The 21,052-nt window shown below is 39.5% G+C and overlaps 1 protein-coding gene across 1 annotated transcript in view; it reads right to left on the bottom strand.

Annotated features, from left to right (window-relative positions):
* Window positions 1-856: 856 nt before the first annotated feature.
* Window positions 857-21,052, bottom strand: part of mfsd3 (major facilitator superfamily domain containing 3) — a 31,326-nt gene continuing 11,130 nt past the window's right edge. Inside the window, exons 3-6 of the mRNA XM_054774098.1 lie at window positions 16,815-16,962; window positions 8,703-8,803; window positions 7,214-7,323; window positions 857-4,809 (exon numbers count right to left, since the gene is read on the bottom strand). Of these exons, the coding sequence (XP_054630073.1) occupies window positions 4,609-4,809; window positions 7,214-7,323; window positions 8,703-8,803; window positions 16,815-16,962 (560 nt within the window). The 3' untranslated portion in view covers window positions 857-4,608. The remainder of the gene's footprint in view (window positions 4,810-7,213; window positions 7,324-8,702; window positions 8,804-16,814; window positions 16,963-21,052) is intronic.

Raw genomic sequence — 21,052 nt, 5'->3', positions numbered from 1 at the left:
GCTTCTTGTTATGTTGTGGTCTGTGCATAAGCCTTGGCACAAGGTGAATGATCATGTGTCTCACTTTGTTTGTTTGATAAAAGTTTGTTAACATGAGAAACTGAAGATCTGTGGATATGAAATAATATGGTACTGTACTTTTATCCCGCTACAGCAAATTCCATGGTTGTGATCATCCCACAGTTCCAGTGAACATTCAACATGTGAGGCAACATTTACATCAAATCCAGTGGTGGTAACCATGGTGGGGGTGGTGGCCTTGAGACATGCATCTTCTCCGTGGGGGAGATCTGCCAATCTGGCAATCTCAGTGGGAGGTCTCACTCTCATCAGCACTGTAGTATCCTAACCTCCTCTTCTCTTGTCTGCACAGGCTTTAAAACAGATATTGCAGCTGATTTGCAGCCACAGTTACCACACCTCTGGACTTATTTTCCATTTTCTTTGCAAAAAGTACTTATATGGAATAATAGCTTTTGATGGCTCAACTGGGAAAACTGCTTACCGAGATCGACACAATTTAAACGTTACCTGCAATCAAATGGAACTTAAGGTGGTCGTGGTCCCTCGACAGTCACAGCACACCTGTTTGCAGGCTTTGCTAAATGTCTCATTCCCCATCTGACCATCCTCATTAATGTTGTGCTGCACATACACAACCCTCTTACATACAGTCATCGTTAGTAGTAGTCAGTCGTACTACTAATGTACAGTCGTTAAACGAGACTTGTGGTTTGATGTGACTTTTCAAAAGGCACCTAAGTAAACAGGCCTGTAGCTCTTGTTTACTAAGAATGGCAAGTGAAGAAAGTATAAGCCCCTCTTTTTGGAGTCCTCCCACTCAGAGCCTGCATCACCTATCTCGCTACACAAACATAACTCCCACATAATGAGACTTGGTGAGCAAGCCTAAAGTGGAGGTGCATTGAAGTGCCATGTAAACCTGCCTAATCCCCCTTCACAGCATTTGTTGTGTCATTAGAGGTGCATTGGATGTGGATACAGTGACACAGGACCTTTTCAGCCCAATAGCCCACAGCTAGCCACATTGTAGAGAGAATACAGTCAGTCTTCGCCCTTAAAGACTACACAGGATTACACCACTGAGGTGAAAAGGCAAAGCTCAGAAGACAAAGACACACACACAAACCCATGAAACTGCTAAGTTTACCCAGCAGTTCATATTTATTTTTTTGTGTGCAAATCTGACAGTAGTTGAGATAAGAGATGTGCTTTGCAACAAGTCAGAGGATGACCAACTGAAAGGCATTATTAATTACTGGTGTGATGTCTACAAAGGAGCATTATGGCCCAAGTGGGAAAAAAGGCCAAAGAACAACAACAGTTTTGAAAATGAAGTCATAATATTATAACATGAAATAGGAATAGAAAAAGGTGTACTATATCAGGTGAATAGTTGCTGAGACATGTCGTATATCAGGGGTGTCCAAACCTTTTCCACCGAGGGCCACACACTAAAACATCAAAAGATGCAGGAAGTCACTTTGATGTTTTTATATATTTGTTTTTATTTTGTAAAAAGACTGTAAAAAATGTATATATTTCAAGACAAAGCTTGTTATTAGTTATTAGTATCAACATTTCAGTTTTTTCTTTTCACATTCTACCTTTTTTCATTTCTGTTGGGTTTTTTTTTGGTTAATTTTATTTCTACAGTGTGCAGTGGGCCAATAAAAAACAATCCGCGTGCCGCACTTTGGACACCCCTGCTGTATATGATTCATCAGTTGTTGTTTAACCATTTATCCTGTTGCATGTCACGGGTCAGCTGGAGCCTACCGCAGCTGACTTCACTGGTCACCAGTCAGTCACAGGACACATACAGACAAACAACCATTCACACCATCTAGAGTCTCCAATTGGCCTAAAAGGCAGGTTTTTGGACTGTTGGAGGAAGCTGTGCGGCAGCCATGCTAACCACAGGCGACAGCGTGCTGCCCCTGCTGTGAGGTAAAACCATGAAATAATCATTTAATAAGTTCAGATAAGATAAGATAAGAAAAGATATGCCTTTATTGGTCCCACAAGGGGAAAATTCCAGGGGAAATTGTAAAGTCGCTGTTTCTCATTAACAGACAAAAACATTTGCGCAAACATTAAACAGTTCACACTGATTAGTGTGTCACTGTTTGTGAAACTAATTCTGTACTTAATTGTGCATATGTTTATGCTTGTTTGTGTGGAAAAACATGTAATATTACAAGCATAAGCATATACAGGTACAAGCAGGACTTTTTTGTAGTAATGTCAACCTTATTGTTGTAATTGTATAGTATGATTTCATGTTTTTTTGAAGTGTAGCCCTAATAGTCCTTTGTAGACATCTATTCACTTAGTATTGTAAAAGCACGTGACTGTTAGAAAGACTGCTGGCTTTAGAGCTAAGACTAACTTTCCTATAGTACAGTACATTCATTTGCATTAGTTTTAGAATCACAGCCTAGTGAGGAAAACATTCCACGTAGGCCTGGCAAAAGTTACACTGGATACACAGTACCATGGAGAGTTACAGTATATATGACAGTACATTTTGCATATTACAGTGCACTCTTTTTTTTTTTTTTTTTAAACTTAAACTGACAAAGTGAAATGTGTGACATTGGTCTTTCAAGTTTCACAGAACAGGCTTATTGCAGAGTTTATTGTGATGTCTACAAGATGACACCATGCAGTGTGTGAAGTTGAGCTATGATGCAGCTGAAGGTGTGCATACAGCAGTACTGCTGAACTACCGTACCAGTTTGATTTTCTGTCAAGACAACCTCCCCCGCTAAAAGCAATGCTCCTTTTTAACATATGGACACCCTACCAAACCTCTGTGGTTAACAGTTGCTGCTTTGCTAACATTGTGCATCTGTTACTTGAGACTAAATGTACAGTACAGCTGCAGAGTTCACATTTTGTGTGTCGTACCATGCATGGTTGATAAGAGGTAGAAGACTCATGTCTCGATAACAACTATAAACCATAGAAATGATCCGTTTATATTCATACATTAAGCATCACAAGGAGGGCCTTGTGATATTGCTTTTGGCTAAAGCTCTAAGTGCCTCGATTGTTCACATTAAAATGCTTAACACAATAAAACTGCTTGAATTTGCTAGATCGCAGCTGTCCTCATCGTGAGTACAGCAAGACTACACACCACCGCTCAACACACAAATGGTCACGCTTATCACACAAAGCTTGGCTCCTGGTTTTATCACACTACAGTGAAATGTAAGACTTTTTTAGACTTTCATTGTTAATAAAATAAAATGGGTTGCAGAGAAATGTATCTTTAAAAAAATAATAATAGAATTTCTATCTTGTTTCTACATGAAAAATGTGAAATGTTGTTCATGTTATTTCATAGTCGCGATTATCTGGGGACAAGCAGCCATGTTATTTCAAGACTTTTTCAGCACCTATGATGACCATGTCCACGGACACACATTTTGAAAAACGGACGTTTTTTGTATGCATTTTGACCAAAGCTTTTGGACAACTCCAGCCAGTATGAAAACGTTTGTTTTTTTTTGGTTTGTCCCGTGACTGCACACTTGTACTCCATTATCTTATTTATATACAGTAATCCCTCGTTAGTCGCGGTTCATTCGTTCCAGACCCACCGAATGAGTGATAAGTGGATTCCCGTGAAGTAGGATTCCTTATGTATACATCAAATATTCTCGCAGTTAGAGCAGAGAAACCTGGGCCCGAAACAGGGTCAACCACACCTCCTCATTGTCCCCTCCTTGCTCAGAGTTGCTCTCAGGAACTTCCTTAATCACTCTTAAGCTAAGATTCCTTGCTAGGAATTTTTAGGCTAAGTTAGGAGCTTTCTGAGAGGACTCTGAGAATCTTTGTGAATACGGGCCCTGTTGATGACCTTCTAAATACGGTTTTTAACATTATTGGCACCTTCTAGACATGGAATAACACCCCTGTAGTACGTTTCATTTCTATTACCCAATATAGTAGACATAATAAGAGTAAATAAGCCATTTAAGACATAAATAACACTAGTGCCTGTGTGTGTTACAGTACGCGTGTTCCGGACGTGTGGACAGGAAGTGACATTGTGTGTTCAGAGTTGAGTTTTATCTGGATTACTGACGCAACAGTAGCCCTGTTATTTATTATCTTATTATTATTATTGTGCTTGTTGTGAGATATTTCAAACCTGCAATAAAAGCCTGTTTGTCCGGTGATCGAGTCTGGCGCTTGTATGTTTCACCTACTGACACCTAGTGACCAGTGTAGAATACTGCATATCACAATCTGTGTCTTCTTAATACCTTATATTTGACTTCATTTAGCCATTTTTATGCTAGAAAATGCTTACATTTGGTTAAATGTGCATACTTTTTTAAAAATAATGGGTCATATTCAACCAAGAAAATGCATGATTTATTAATTAATATGTTTTTAAAAACCGCAAGAGTGAAGACACAAATTTCGACTTGCGATGTGGCGAGGGACAACTATACATCATCTCGCGGGGACGGGAAGATACACTATATCATACAGTTATTTAAATATCTGTATGTGGAGATTTAGCCAAACATCTTAGATCTTGATATTCATTTCATTGTCATTTTGTATTCATTTTGTGGTTCCCTGGTGTTCCCTAAGAGCACCAGTGAAGGTCGCCGTCCATACGTGCAGTGCCGTTCCAGCAGAGAGGGTCAGGAAGAAGAGGAAGGCCACTTGGAAACCAAACCAATCCACCACACCCCCGGCCAGAGCACTGAACGTCAGCTTGCCCAGTACCTCCAGAGTGGCCAGGAAACTGTAGTGGGTTGCCTGAGGAGAGGACAGCAGCACTGGGTTAAAAAAAATTGGGTAAAAGATGCAATGGGAGGTATGGATGGGCAGAATAATTGATTAATCAAGAACTTGTTGCACTAATTGCGGGAGGCAAGCAGTAAAACATGGACTGGTTGCCAGTTAATCAGCACGCACAAAGCAAACAACAATCGACTCACTGATAATGTACATTTTCAACAAGAGAGGAGAGACAGTATAGGACCTCAGGGGGGAAACAAAGTGTAAAACATCTGTATGTCTATCCATTCAACACAAAAAACTGTTTATCTGTATGTGTAATAAAATTATGTGGACAAACTATCAAACAGATTGAGCAAGGATCTCAAATTACGTACTAATATGAGTTAGTTTCAGAAACAGTAGAGTGGAATTACAGTATATTTGTGGGAAAAACCGCCATTATGTGCTTTATTCTCCATAATTAGGACATGTTTTAGTACAAAGTACAAATCATTTTAACATTTACACCCCCACTTACACATCACAAATAAACAGGAGCATATCAACTCGCCTCACTCACTGAAATAAAAAAAAGTAACACAGCAAGGAACATATGTGGAACACGCAATGTAACTGTGCCACACAGTCTAAGTGGGTATCAAAATAAACGCTTACACTGTAATATACATGTTTACTAATACTACTATACAACCCACAAAGCATGCTGGGAAGCCCACATGCGCACTTCCCCAACTTGAAGTTACCCATCATGCCTTGCGGGTTATAAATACTAGTCGTGGAAAACAAAAGGAAAAACAACATTTTTAAACTAAAAATTAATTATGCACTAACTCGATAGTCGATCAAGAATGTACGAATATGTACTAAAATAGGGAGAAAATACAAAACAGCTTGAGGGAATAGTAAACAACTATGTAGGCTTACAGTATATAAGGGAAATGTGACACATACTGTATTTCAAATTGTTAGTAAAATTGGAAAAGAAAATTGAAATGGCAACAAGAATATGTGAAATCATGGCCTGGGATGATGGATGGAGGCCAACTAAAGGAGAGGATCTGATCCCAGCCTGGAGGCGTTCAGGATGGATCGCAAGCGAGAGATATTACCTAATCTCTTCCAGCTTCCTTTTTGTGCCCGAGAGCGCTGCATTCAGCAGGTAACTCCAGAAAAACACTATACTGTCAAGGCAAAATGCCAACCAATACTGTCAATGCTACATACTGTAAATGTGAATATGATTCCAGTGTCATTTTAAAACACCTAAGCCCATGTAGCCCAACAGTTCCAGCCGTCATCACTTTATCACTGCAAAGGACGTCACTCACCAGGAGACTGCGACTGAAATGGCTTGGATGAGTGACGGTGAGTTAAGAGTATGCGGCTGTGCACACCGAAGAGCCCGTGTGACCACATCTAAGTGGAGCTCTTTTATTCCGAGCAACTTGTTTCAGAGATTTGGTTTCTTTCTCCTGGGGATCGTTAACAAGCACTCACACGGTCAGCTTTCAGTCACTGGATAGCTCTACCTTCAATAATGCTCACGTACTCGCTGCGTGCACAGGCCGGCAAATGCTTTCCACCTCCTGCGTGCATGCACGCACGCACACACATACAGATACTGTACACTCACAGCCATCAGTATGTGTGTCATGAGAACCTCTCAAATTTACCATGGTTCACATCACTTTTTGGCAGATTCTCTCCAATTCCTTTTACTATGAGTAACACAATTCTTATGTCATTGCAGTTTTCTTTTCCTCAATTAATTGAGCCTTTCTTGTTTGCTTTCAGATGACGTCAATTAAAATGATAATTTGTCACCTTGAGATTGACTGAGTGAATGGCTGGGCTATAACAACGATCACCTCCAGGCAATGATGGCCCAGTTACAACGGGGACAAAAGGAGTTATGTCAAAGAGGAGAAGACGAATGAGGAGAGGAAAAGTCAGAATGGAAAAGAGAGCACTTAAAGGACTAGAAAATGACAAAGAAATAGAGTGAGGTGGATGGGGTGGAGAGGACAATGCCAGCTAGGAAGGGGGCAAAACAAAAAAGGTGGTGGGTCAAAGAGGAAGCGATGAATAGAAAGTGGGTCTCCTAAGACTTTTGAGATTTTCCAGGTGGAAACAGCTGATGAGAAGTGACAAGCAGCGTGGGTGGCAGGGGGGCTACATGGTGTTAGGTGTGTTGCTGTCTGGCAGGACCTGCCTGGCTGCTACAGGAAGTGACCTAACATCCTAAACCAGCACAATTAAAGTGACATCAAACAACATGCAGAGAAACCAAAGGAGAGATCATATTGCAAATAGGAGATGACCTCACATGAAAAACACTTAACAAAAAACAACAAAGGGACAGGAGAGTCACATTGTTGCATAATCACAATGTGGGCCTCCAGAATAACACAATTCTTACCTGTATGCTCTCCTCAGCTCTTTGAGTGCAATGCATCATGGTAGTGAAGGTGAGAGTGGTGATCAGACCACCCAGAAAGTGCTGAACGCTCATGCTCATGATGGCCATACCTGAAGGCAAACACACATGATGCACAACAACTACAGAAAGATCATTTTTATCCCGCTAGTGGTTGCTACACCTCTCATCGTACACTAAGTGTGCTGCTGAAAAGTCTCTTCGCACTACTGACAACCGCTCCCCACCACTCATCCCCAAAACACATGTAGTGTATCCTCCGAGGGGAACGGCAGAGCCGTGCTGGTGGGAGACACAGAGGAACCACAGAGCTGATCTGTCACTGCTCCTGCAAACGCTGAATTATTCACTCTAGCTGCCAGAGTTTGTGCACAATAAGACACTTCAATCACACAAGACACACACTCACACACACACACACACCGATCAGACTGGAGCAGAAGGTTATCATGTAATATTGAAAATTCTGAAACTGAATGTTTTTCCTTTTTCTTTTATTTCTGCTTCCGTTTTCCCTGTTATTTTTGTTCTGGCTTTAAAGTGGAGGGGGAGAGGCCTTCACTTTCCGTCTGAGAAGCTTGAAATGGGGAACAGACAACTGGCAGAGATGAATGGTGTTCATCTGATTCCCAAATGCTTTGAGACAGGCTGTGCAACAAAATCACATGTCATTCAGGCAATAATGACTGAATGGCTCTCTGGAGAAAGAACACCAACATCCTCGGAATAATTGATATTACTTTTTTTTTTTGCTTCAGACTTCCAATCATTTGACTTTTGACTGTTTGCACTATAGACAAGTGACTCCTAATTTATTTTAAATTATGATTATGACCCCTTCAGAAAATGAATACCAGTAAATGTTAGTCGACATACTGAAATTCTACATGATGGTTATATAACCTTAACATTAAGTGGCATACAGTGCTTGACAAACATACTTTAAGAATTGTAAAGATGAATATGTAATAGAATATTACATATAAATAAATTAACAGTATTGGTAATTACCGAAACAAAGTTCTATAATGGGTAATACACCAGTACATCGCACATTCGCAGATTTCTTTTCCCTGCTTTAAGTTGTACATCTTTTTTTTTTTTACGGTAACTGTTATGAGTTTAATTTAAGAACTGATATCAGTGCTGGTCTAATGATGTTTTCCATGACTGTACATGTGTCGTACACTGATTAGCCACCTGATTGGGAACACCTGCATTCTGCTGATAACCAATGAATGAGCTGTATCAAAGTTCTGTTTTAATAAAGATAATAGTGTTTAGTTTTGAAAGACACCATCTGCAGTGCCCTACATAGCGACAGGTGTTGCGCTATTGTAATGATTGAACATTGGATCCTTATGAGACTTTTTGATAGAGCTGCTGGGATCTATGGGATCTAATCAGACTGTGCAGGGTGTGCATTCCAATGAAAGAAGTAAAAGTAAGTTAATTTCAGTGAGTGCCTCACCTTTCATCAGTGGCGATGGTTCCAGCACAGTGAGTAAAGAGCTCTGGAAGACCATACTGACAGTCCGCAAGACAAAAACACGCCGCATCAGAGCGCCGATGCTAAGAAGACACAAAGAAGCAATGCAGAGATCAGAAATACTTTCAGTTTTCGACTTTCTTGTGACTGTGACTTGAATCAGTTCAGAATTACTTTTGTACAGTATCGACACACGACAGTATGTTTCTCTTCATGCGCCACACACACGCACACACACACACACACACGCACAAGCAAGCACACGCACGCAAAAACACATACGCGCCAGTGCTTAAGTAAACAAGTCCCCAGACACTAATTGATTCGCTGTTAGTGCAAGAAAATCATCCCCCTGTGGTTTTGGTTCATGACGTAATCAATAAGCTAACGAGAACCCCAGCATGAGGAGGATAATTAATCACTGTTAATATACACACACAAACAGGCACGCACATGAACCCACACTGTTTCCTGACATCAAGGATTAGCAATGCCAATCACTCAGGGTATACCTGCCACTCAAAGAAACGTGTGTGTGTGTGTGTGTGTGTGTGCGCGCGTGTGCGTGCTTATGTGTATTTAACAAAAGCAATGTTAGTATAAAATAAAAATCCATAAGATAAATAAGATAAGATAAATATAATAAGATAAAATCCCAAAAATTATATTTTGCTGAGGTGTGACCAAACAATTTTTTATGTGACAAAGCAAAAACGAGAACTCAGTATGTCCTGTTTGACCTTGTTTTCTGTTGGATTATTGATTCCATTTTGGCTTAAGTTAACTCATTGACTGCCAGCCATGTTAGCAGCAGAGAGTTCCATACTGCCAGAGATTTTGGGCATTTTTGCTGAACTTTCAAGACCCACAGAATATTGCGTTTTAGGACTACATAAACATTGAAACTACCTAAAGACTCTTCCTTCATCAGAAAAAAAAAAATGTTCTAGGCTTTTTGGATCTTTAGATATTGGCAGTAGAACATAAGGTAGTTTCAGCAAAAACACCTGATTTTGACCAAAAAAAACAAGAGAAAACGAGCTTTTTCTGCAGACAATTAAATTCAAGCAGAGTGACGGTGGGGTTTCCTGGATGTGGGGATGAATCCCTGCTGCTGACCGATCCAGACAGCAGCCACTCGTCAGAAGAATCAGGGTCAGGTTCTGAGTCACCCGACTCTGAACTGCTTCCGGTGTCAGGCTCCGGCCACATGACTCAGCAACACTAACCACTAGCTTGCTGCTTCGGCTGCCATTGTCAACTGCATTTGTGCCTACGTCACCTTCATGTCACCCCTATCTTTGCGCGTCACTACTAAAGGCAGATCCAACACCAGACAAGCTCTGTGACAGTGTTAAGTGCCTGTATTTTTTGTCTCTGCTCGATTTCTGCATGTGTTTCGCCATTTTCCTCTCTCAACCCACAATCCGTCTTCTCCATAGACAATCTGTCGCTGCCGGTTGGAGGAAAAGAGAACTGTTGCCCCTTATTGGGACAGAAATACATTGCCTACAAGTCAGAAATTCACACACAACATGAATAAGACTTTAATCTGTAGCTCCCTGCGAAAAAAAGCAAAAGACGTCAATAGATGTCTTTGGCAGTCAACATTACTTTTTGAAAAGATGTCAATAGACGTCTTTGGCAGTGAAAGAGTTAATAAAGGATCATTTTACTTCGTTCCAAACGGTGTCCACTAGGATACCAGTTGTGCATCTAGGTACTTTTTTGTAGAATATTGAAGGCCGAGGGAATGTTACCGTATGTTAACAGCTCTACTTTGTTATTTCAACGTTGGTGGAGGCCATGTTCTGTCTCTCTGTTCTTCTTATCCTTTATTCAACCAGGCAAAACTCTCCTTGAGCTTAAAATCTCTTGTTTGAGAGAGCTCTGCCAAAGAGTTAAAAGTTACATTCATATAATATTACAATTATCAAGTGCAAATTACCAGCCAGCGAGAGTCAACTCAAGTTTGAATCGAATTCAGCAATTACCGTATTTTTCCAGTGTATAAGATGCTACTTTTTTCTTAAATTTAGAACCCTGCAGTTTATACAGCGGTGCGGACGATTTCTAATCATGTTCTAATCTCGTGACTTCATTTTACTTCTAATCAAGTCCCCAATCAACGAACACAACTGGTTCCAGACGACCGTTGTTATGTCGAATCGTTCTTAAGTTGGGGAAAAGGTAATATTACCAATGATATAGGTACTACATGTACGTGTATACATATACAGTATATGCGTATGTATGGAAATATGAGTTTGGATGCAGTAGTAATATTAAACGAGGATAATTAATGAAAAAAACAATAATAAAAGTGATATAATAATACGTAATGATAAATGTCATTTACCTTTGAAGAGGAGTGGCCGAGCATACGTCGTTGTAGTGGAGAAGCAGGAGGAGATATTGAAAAAAAGGACAAATTGTCGTCGTCGTTAGAGGTAGAGGTAAAAGAGGTAGTGTTCTGTGGGTGGTGTGGAATTAAGCAGGTCTATTAACTCTTCATAAACTTTAATCACACGCTCTGTCCGGGTTGTATAATTTAGCTTTTCATTTAGCTTTATCTCCCCAGCGTCTAACTCTTCCTCTGTGGGTCTCATTAGCTCAAATGGCTTCCTCTGTTGGTCCCATTAGCAGTGTCACAGTGCCCTCTACTGGTCAAGCATGTACAGCAGCAAAATAAATACTGATTGAGCGACTACAAGGCAAAATAAAATAAAATATAGACCAGTCGGCTTGTGTTCGTATCCACGAGTGCCGGGTGTTCGTAAGTTGGGGACCTAGTGTACTGTACTGCTCGTGAATCGGTGAGGAAACAGTAGCTCTTTATCTGGCAGGAGCCAATCACAACGAGCTTGTCAACCCCTCGGAAATCGCAGGAGGTCATTACTCAATATAAGAGTCTGACTCACGGTTTCATCTTAGATAGAAGGCTAAAATCATCACAAAGCAACTTAACACTCAAAAGGTAGCTCAGAAATATACAAGACAAGTACCAATACGAGTTTGAAAAAATATATATATTTTAACTTTTTCCCATAATGCACTTCTTCCCAGCACAGCAGTTCATTGGCCATGGCTGCCCGGGCGCTGCAATCATCCATTCAGCTGCGTGTGTCCACAAGAGGGTGCTCATGAAGGGAGCCAATTAACCGCTCTGCTGGGAAGAATTGCATTATGAGAAGAGGTTAAAATAGTCAGTTTCGGTACGTCCCATTTTATGAAATGGAAACCTGGGCTTATAGTCCGGTGCGGCTTATATATGTAACAATCTTTTTTACTCTTTAAATCTAGTGGGTGCGGCTTATACACCGTAAAATACATTAAGTTTGTTCAAATGTAGAATTACTACAGCTTCTGCTTTCTCCATTGGTTTGGCTCATTTCTTGAAACAGGAATTACGTTCTCATAAAAGATGGACAAACCACCAAACAACCTGGCCATTGTTCGCATCAGAATTGAATTTCTCATTAATTTCATCAAACTGCAAATGTCTTAGTACGTGTCTCAATGTGTGGGTCCATCTTTGCAAATTATTAAGTACAGGTAGAGTACAGTTAGCACGGTTAACCTACTTCTATCACAATTTCCAACTAAATAGATCTTGTTGATCTAAACTGATTGTCAATTCTCAGGTCTAATGGCTGTTCCCTTCAAAACATGTCAGCACCATTTCATTGTATAAGTCATCACAAGCGCAATAGTCTGTTCAATTGTCAAAATTTGTCTGTGATATACTGTAATACCATGGATGCCATATGAATATCTTAGTTCATTGGATAAATTGATTATCTGACAGGCAGGTGAAACTAGAACTTGCACTGTGATGTGACCAGACAGACAGCAGTATGTGGATGCCCAGGAGAGTGAGGATGGTGGCCAGGAGATGGAGGGTGAGGACATCACCCAGGGAAGAAGTGTCAGTTGTGAAACTCCAGCTTTATTTACAGCACTTTAGGCAACGTAGTTTTTTTGTTTATGTGTTTATATTACAGTATGTCATACTAAACACATTTTCTTATTACTCCAATGTATGGTTGTTTATGAATAAAAATACAGTAATAGTGTTTAGTGTTTTTTCTAAGATGACCTCCTGCAATTTCCAATGGGTACATGGTATGGACAAGCCCTTGTAGCTCATGAAAGAGCTACCAATTCCTCACTGATTCACGAGCGCCACAGTATTTAAACAATTAGTAGTAGTTCTTAAGTATGGGAGAAGTCACGAGATTAGAACATGGCTATAGATTAGCCGCACTGCTTTATAAGACACAGGGTTCAAAGTTTAAGAGAAAAGTAGCGGTTTATACATCGGAAATTATGGTGCTTAAAATTTCCTTGAGTGCAATGTGTGAGGTCAAACCTTGGATGCTATAAAATACTTTTTTTTCCAGTTTTATACACAATTGTATTATATGAGCTAGACAACATAAAACGAGTACAGTAACTATTGTGAATGAAGGACAAGACTGAGAGGATACGAGGGATATTTCAATAGTCCTCTGCCGGAAGGACAAGACATTTTGACTTGCAGTGCTTACAAAATGCAAAAGGGACAATTTTTGGGGCACTGACAATATATATGGGAAAGAAATGAGTGAAGTGTTTTGGGAGAGATATGAGTGTTTGCAGGTGAACCATGGTGTTGTGCTGAACCATCCAACTTTTTCTTGCTACAAGAAGTGCTAAAAGAGAGCGCTGAGAGAGTCCGGTCTGTTTTACAAAATGAGCCAAAGCAATTGAGAAGGATCTTTGCATTTCGGTGGTACTGACTAGTCATACAGGAAAGGAATTAGCTTTGAACCATGAGTGAACAGTTTTGGGAGAGATATGATCTTTTGCAAGTCAGCTCTGGCATTGTGCTGAACTGTAAGACTGTTTGGCCAAATGATCTTAGAGTTTTGAAAATGTAATTTCTGTTTCAAGAAATGATCCAACCAATGAATAAAAACTCAACACAGATGGAGCTGTTCAACTACAAGCATTTTGTGCAGCTGTAGACACGCACGTGTGCACCTCATAACACACACGCCGATTAAAAAAACATTCATGATGATTGCTGGACTCCGTACAAGCCAGTCCAGGAACGATCAAAGATGTACACATCATTGTACATCTAATATCTCACAAAATTGAAGAACAGAAACGTAATGTGCAACCAAGTCAGCTGTGATTGATTTTTAAGGATTCTGAAATGCGCATGACAGTCGGTGAATGTGATTTTTTTTTTTTATACCTAGGTGGGGAAAATGTGCGTTTTTTTTTTTATATATAAATCTTAGTGTGGACATAGCCCAAACCAAAACCCACCTATTGCCTACTGTCCTGCTGGTGACAGACTCAACATGCTCTGCATATCAGCGAGGTGGGAAATCTTTATAGATTACTAAAGTCACTGAAAATTCACTGACATAATCTGCCTTTTAGCTGCACAAAGCATTAGCTTGATTTGACAGTGTTTTCAATCACATTAGCAATTAATATTACGGTAAATATCAATGAAATCAATACATATCAATGTCAACGCAGTAGTCATATTGAAGGATTAAATTTACACAGCTCCTCTGATATATTAATCAAAAAGTCTAACATGTGTGTATCTGCAAATTCAACAGTTGTGCGTGCGCACCCTGAGGAGGCTGTGTGTGTTCGTGCATGTACGCCGATGTGTACGTGTGTAATAGATTTGCCGCTCCTGCTGTTCTCACACCACACAACAGACACAGGGGGGGTCCCTGAGCTCTCCAACAAGGCTGTGTTTACTTAAATTACTGAACACACTGAGCTAGGCGTGCACACACACACACGGAGAGTGTAATAAAAAAATAACAGGCAGCATACATTAGAGAGTAAGTTATGCCTATAAAAAACTTAAAGAAGCAAAAGCAGGAGTAAAATGAGGAAGACCGTGGCAAAAACCTTGCATGCAGAACCACTATCATTGTGGTAGCAGTACATTCGTGTCCTGTCGTTTACACTCAACTATATAATGTGCAACAATATACACTGTGTTCCAAATGATTATGCAAATAGGATTTTAGTATCATAAACGTAAATGTTTTTGTTTTTCAATGAAACTCATGGATGGCATTGTGTGTTGGGGCTCTTTGGATCACTGATATCAATCTCAGACAACTGTCATAATCAGTTTGCCTGGTGAGCCCAATTAAAAGAAAACTACTTAAAAATGATGTTCCACGTTATTAAGCATGCCACAGATTTCAAGCCATATGGGTCAAAAAAAGGACAAAAAAGCATCAAATATTGCAATGCCTTGGACAAGGCATGGAAACAACAATTCAACAACTCACAAAAACTTTCGTACGTTGAAGACATTTGTGGCTGATTCAGATGACAGCAAAGATTGTGCTGATAAAGGCATAATGAGAAAGGTTTCTGCCAGACAAATTTATTTAATTGAAATTTATTCAATTTGAAGCCATTACAAAGCGGCAAACAGGTACTTGAAGCTGCCAGTGCCTCTGAAATCCCATGAACCTCAAGGTGTAGGATCCACCAGAGGCTTGCAGTTATGCATAAACCTAATATTTGGCCACCCCTAACCAATACTCACAAGCAGAAATGTTTGTAGTGGGCCAACAAATACATGAAGATTAATTTTCAAACAATCCTGTTTACTGATGAAGGCCGTGCAACCTTGGGTGGTCTGGATGGATGAAGTAGAGTAAGGCCAGCATATCTCAACAAGGCTGTGATGGCAGCAAGGAGGTGGCTGTGTCATGTTTTGGATCGGAATCATCGGGAGAGAGCTGGTGGGCCCTTTAGTATGTAGAGTTTCTGACTGACCACTTCCTTCCATGGTACAATATGAAGAACCGTACCTTCTGTAAGCAAAATGACCTTCATGCATGACAATGCACCATCTCATGATGCAAAGAATACCTACCTTTCTGTCAGTAGCTGTTATGGGCATAAAAGGAGAGAAACTCATAGTTTGGGCCCATTTTTTCCCCTGAACTCAACCCAATTGAGAACCTAAGGAGCATTGTCAAGCAAAAAGTCTACGAGGGTGGGAGGCAGATCACAACTAAACAGCAGCTGTGGGAGCTATTCTGACATCTTGCAAAGAAATTCAAGCAGAAACGCTCCAAAAACTCACAAATTCAATGTAAGAATTGTGAAGGTAATATCAAAAAAGGGATGTTATTTGCATGTACAGTAACTTGGCCTATTAAAATGTTAATGATTGATATAACGTTTGCCTTCAGTAAATATGACCTCCTTATACTGCAAATCAAACAAATGACCATTTTCGGTTCTTAACAACCAGTGAAATGATTTGAAACTCTGTTGTGCATAATAATGTGGAACAGTGCATTTTAACTTTTTCTTTTTGAAACAAACACTGTTATCATTGAGAGGTTTGTTCAATAACATTCAAATTGTACTCTAAAGGTTGATGACGTGAAAATTATGATGACTGTAATTCATATTGACTATTTAGCAAATCCAAAATATAATTTGCATAATAATTTGGAACACAGTGTGGTGTACTGTACTGCTGTAATGTGACACTGACAACTGATGACGAAAATGGATGGTAGAATGAGAAAAAAATATGTGAGGCATTGCATCAATTCAATTTTGTCTGTCAAAATAATAACACGGGCCACTGTTGAGGCCGTAAACCACAACAAGCTAAAAGTCAACTCTGAACCCCCACAGTCACTTACTATCCCCCACAGATCCGGAACACTTCACTGCGACACACACAAGCACAAGTTTTATTCATGTCTTAAATGGCTTATTTTCTCTGATTATATCTACTATGTTGGGTAATACGAGTGTAAAGGTGACTACAGGGGTGTTACTTCATGTCTAGATGGCTTTAATAACGTTAAAAAACATATTTATAAGATTGTAAACAGGTATTCTATGCCATAACTATGAAAATATTCCATTTATAAAGATGAAATCCTACTTCACTTATCAGAAATTCACTTATCACGGTCGGGTCTGGAAGAAATTGACTGCGATGGAGAAGGGATTACTGTACATGGTCTTAAACAAACAATGAGCTGACATTAAAGGGATACTACGTATGAATTTGCTGATGAAGGCTACCTGAACTGAGCAAGCAGCAGGCCTCCCAGTGACGAGCCACAGATGGAGAAGCCCATGGCGATGACGCCGTTCCAGAAGCCAAGTTCCCTGGCGGTCATGTGGTGATCCAACAGAAACAAGGGAAACATAGTGACTGCACCCTGCTCGCCTGAACACAAGTAATTTGTGATGGGGGAAAGTGTGGACAGACAAAAGACAAAAAGTCAGTTCACTAACAGAGGGAAAATAAAACAGAAACAGAACTACATCATTAATAAATATACATCATGTATTATGTAAAGGTTTTTCTGAGAAAAAAATATTGGAAAATGTACTGCTTAATATTTCCAAAAAGTAAAACATAAAAATTTAAGAATAACCTGAAACAAAAAGGTTGAGCCTTGTGGAAAAGACTATAAGATTTTTTGCCAGAATTTTTTTTTCCTAATAACAAGCTAAAATGTAATTTGGAATATTCTCTGGCAACAGATTAATATCATTTGTCTTAAATTAAGAGTAAAACTGATTACCTAACTTTGTAAATGTAAGAACGGACTCACACATTGAAAATATATCCAGCTCAAGAATTGTGAGCACTGGGACCTCACAGGGGTGTGTGCTGAGTCCACTCCTCTTCACGCTCTTCTTCTGCGTGAGTGACCATCTTTTTAGTATAGTTATTTCATCTGTGACTTTTTTATTAGCTCTTGCGTGCTTTCTCCATAACAAAATGCAGTAGTATTGTCCGCAAATAATACTTGCTTTAGGTCTTTTGTGACTTCACAGATGTCATTTACTGTATATATATAAGGTGAACCGTTTTTGTCCTACAGTATATATTTAATATATATTTAAGCTTGCATATTCTCCCAGCTTCACATATTGCTTCCTGTTTGCTAAGTAGCTTTTTACCTAGGTGCAAATGCAAAAAACAACCAACCAAAGTTCTGACAAAAGGGACCGAAACAAGTCTGAATAGTGATCCCAGTATCTGCATTTGTAACCAATAAATACACTTTTGCATCACTTTTCCTTCTTTCATCATTTGATGAGTACAGGAGTGTGTCACCGGTATATACTGTAAGTATCATGATGGCAACCCCCATGTCTTTAAAGTGGCTATAAAACCAAAAAATACAATTTGACTGACTTTGTGGTTATTTCAGAGGTCCATTTACAAGATTTAAGGCAATATCTGCAAATACCAGTAAGGATAAGGATAGAATCCCGATAAGACTTTTCAAGTACAGTAAACATGTAAAGACACCTCCTTTAAAGAACATGCCTAATCCAATCAGTGGGTTGCACCAAGGATGTTACTCCGAATTGTTCAGCCTGCAAGATGGAACAATAAGGTTCTCCTGAGATGATGACTACAGAATCACATACCAGCATGTGGCACACCTCAGCCTATTCCTGGAAAGTGTCAATAATAGATGTCTGACAAGAAAAAGAATACCCTCAGTCACTCTATCAAACGGAGGCCTCGCACTTTTCCTAATGCACAAAAAGGAAAACACAACAAAAACACCAGAACTTCCTAGATGAAACACACATCACACAGACCTTTCAGTCAAAATAAAGTTTCTGTCAGGCAGTGAGAGTTTCTCTGTGTGGTGTTGAGTGTGGGGGTAATGTTCTGCTGAACATTACAGTAAAATATTCAGTGGTGCCGACTACACGCCATTATTATATTAATGGAGACTGACTTCAGAAAGACAGAGGGACCAAGGAGCTGCGTGAGTGACAGCTTGGCTCCCAGGTTGCTGTCAAAGACGCACAACACAACCAACGACTCGCTCACTCAGTCAGCCAGGAGACAAACAAAAATAGAGAAAAGGGAAGAGAGACAGATGAAACAGACTGCACAGAAAAAAAAAACTGAGATGCTCCCAATGATCGGGAGTGCAGGAGTAGAATGAGAGTGTCAATGCTGTAACAGTGGTGTGACAAACCAACAAAAAGAAATGTGGAGAAGGAAATGTGGATTTGCTGTGTTGGTAACACGTGTCTTCTTTCACTTCTGTCACTCATGTTTCCCTGCTGGCAGTTTACACAGTTATCACAGCCACAAGTCACTATATTCAGGTTAAAAAATATCATGATTAGCCAACAATACAGGCTTGTAGGAACCAGAACCAGCTACCTGTGCAAGAGACCATTGAAAGTGGAAAATCACTCAACAGACTTTGAGTGGAGACACACGGCGGAGACTGGACTGTTAGGAAATATGGTAATGTTTTTTATTTTTATTCCGACCATGCTTAACAGTTACATTAAAGAACATCCCATTTACACTTGCACTAGTCAACACATCCGAAAAAGAGTAGGAAGAAGCATTTGATCCTATCCCTTCTCTGAGTCTCAGCAATTCCTCTTAGTCTGTTCACTTCCTGTGGTTACAATCTTTACACAGTAACTTTTTTTAATACTACAAAATAACAGGAAAAGTATGATAGAAGAATTAATAGTTTATGGATAGATTATTTAGTAATGAAAGAAGAAATCAAATTTTTTTAAAAAAAGTAAAATATGCGAGTTAGCAGACTGCTATTTACGCAAAATAAAGTCAGAGTGGATAACAGCATTTTTAAATTAGTAACCTCACCACCAATCCTTTGAGAAAAATTATCATAGCCTAATCAAATTTGCCACAATTACGCAAACAATCCCTGTATTTGATTTCAAATGTATTATTATTTTTAGATACAAATAAATAAAACAATAGTCTTTCCTGTACAGTCACTTCCCATTTTTGACTTATAGGCTAATACCTCAAATTTTCTTGCAAATGTACAACTATAATCAAACACATATTTTCTCTTAAATCTTGAGTAGGAAGTAGTTTTTGAATCATATGTATCTTACATTTGTTTGAAGGTGTAATGTGATTTATGTCAATTTAATAACATAGATCAAACACATAGTGGATTAAAAACAATGAGACTTTTAAGCCACATTGTGCATTATCTCCAGTCAAATCTTAATCATTTTAAGTACAAAAAAGTGCTGTGACTCGCATCGGCTGTACATTAAGGCTAATAAAGCAGCAGTACCCATGACGCAAGAGTTGTTTACCGATAGTTCTATGCTCCTCAGCATGTTTGCCTGTTGTTTCGCTCAGCGCTTGGAGCTTCCACCGTCCTGCATTCAACTAATTATTTCTTTAAAGAGGGGTGTTGTGGGGATATGAAGACAAACACAGCAAGGCTGATTATTCCTTTCTATAAATATTCTCAAAGCAACAATTGTCCATTTCAGCAGGGATTTCATTAGACATGTGCAAAGATTAAACAAGCAGAGCAGAGGGGAAGGGAAAGGGGGAGAGGCTGGATTCAAGGAGGAGAGAACGGGAACAGAGTGGGAGGGAAAAAAGAAAAAAGGTAGAAATAAAATGGGGAAAGAGACCAAGGGAAAGTCAAGGAGAGAAATGAAAGACACAGACAAGGAGGTGGGAAGGGAAAGGAAAAAGCTGAAAAAAATATATAATCATGATGCATTTATTTAAAAAAAAAATTTAAAAAGTAAAATATGACTAGAGAGAAATGAGAGCAGTCAGAAGGAGCAGCTAAAGACAGACGAAGAGCAGGGGGCACAACAACAGACAGAGGAGGATGTCATGCTGAAAGAAAATGTACTGTTTGTGTTTACATTAGAGACAGGCGGCACAAAAAATACTCGGAGAGAGACACAACTATTTAATATTAAGAGGGTCGGTGACATACAGAAGGAATGCGGTTTGTTTATTTCTGTTTATTGACATTGCGCATTCACGTGGCATTTATTTCAGCACAGTCTGCTTTTTGTATCTGCTTATGGGCGGTTTGTGCTTTTTAACACCGTTAGCCACAATGTTGATTAGAACTGCACTAAATCATACTGGGAGGTGTGTCAAAAACAACATACTCTAAATCGACTGTGCAGGTGTAACTAAGATGGCTGAAAACACATTACGACCGCATTAATCTGCTCAAAACAAAACTGGCAACATGAGTTCAAATCATAAGTGAGATTCACCAACTCCTCAAATGCAGCTCATCAAAATGAATAGAGAGACTTGACCTTAACTAGTAAAGTGAGCACGCAGGCTCGAGCTAATTTAGCATGCCCGTTTGTGTATGTTGCTGCCAGTGAGTTTACATTGGCTGGACTGACTCCTCGGGTGCGATCACCATTCTGACCAAAAATGTAAAAATTATACTGGACTTAGTGGTCACTTTAGTGCAGTTTGGTTAGCATTCACACTTGTTTTTTGTGTC

The sequence above is a fragment of the Dunckerocampus dactyliophorus genome, chromosome 4 (assembly GCF_027744805.1).
Source record: "Dunckerocampus dactyliophorus isolate RoL2022-P2 chromosome 4, RoL_Ddac_1.1, whole genome shotgun sequence".
Lineage (NCBI taxonomy): Eukaryota > Metazoa > Chordata > Actinopteri > Syngnathiformes > Syngnathidae > Dunckerocampus > Dunckerocampus dactyliophorus.
Note: the sequence above shows the minus strand (reverse complement) of the source record. Positions and strands in the feature narration are given on the sequence as shown.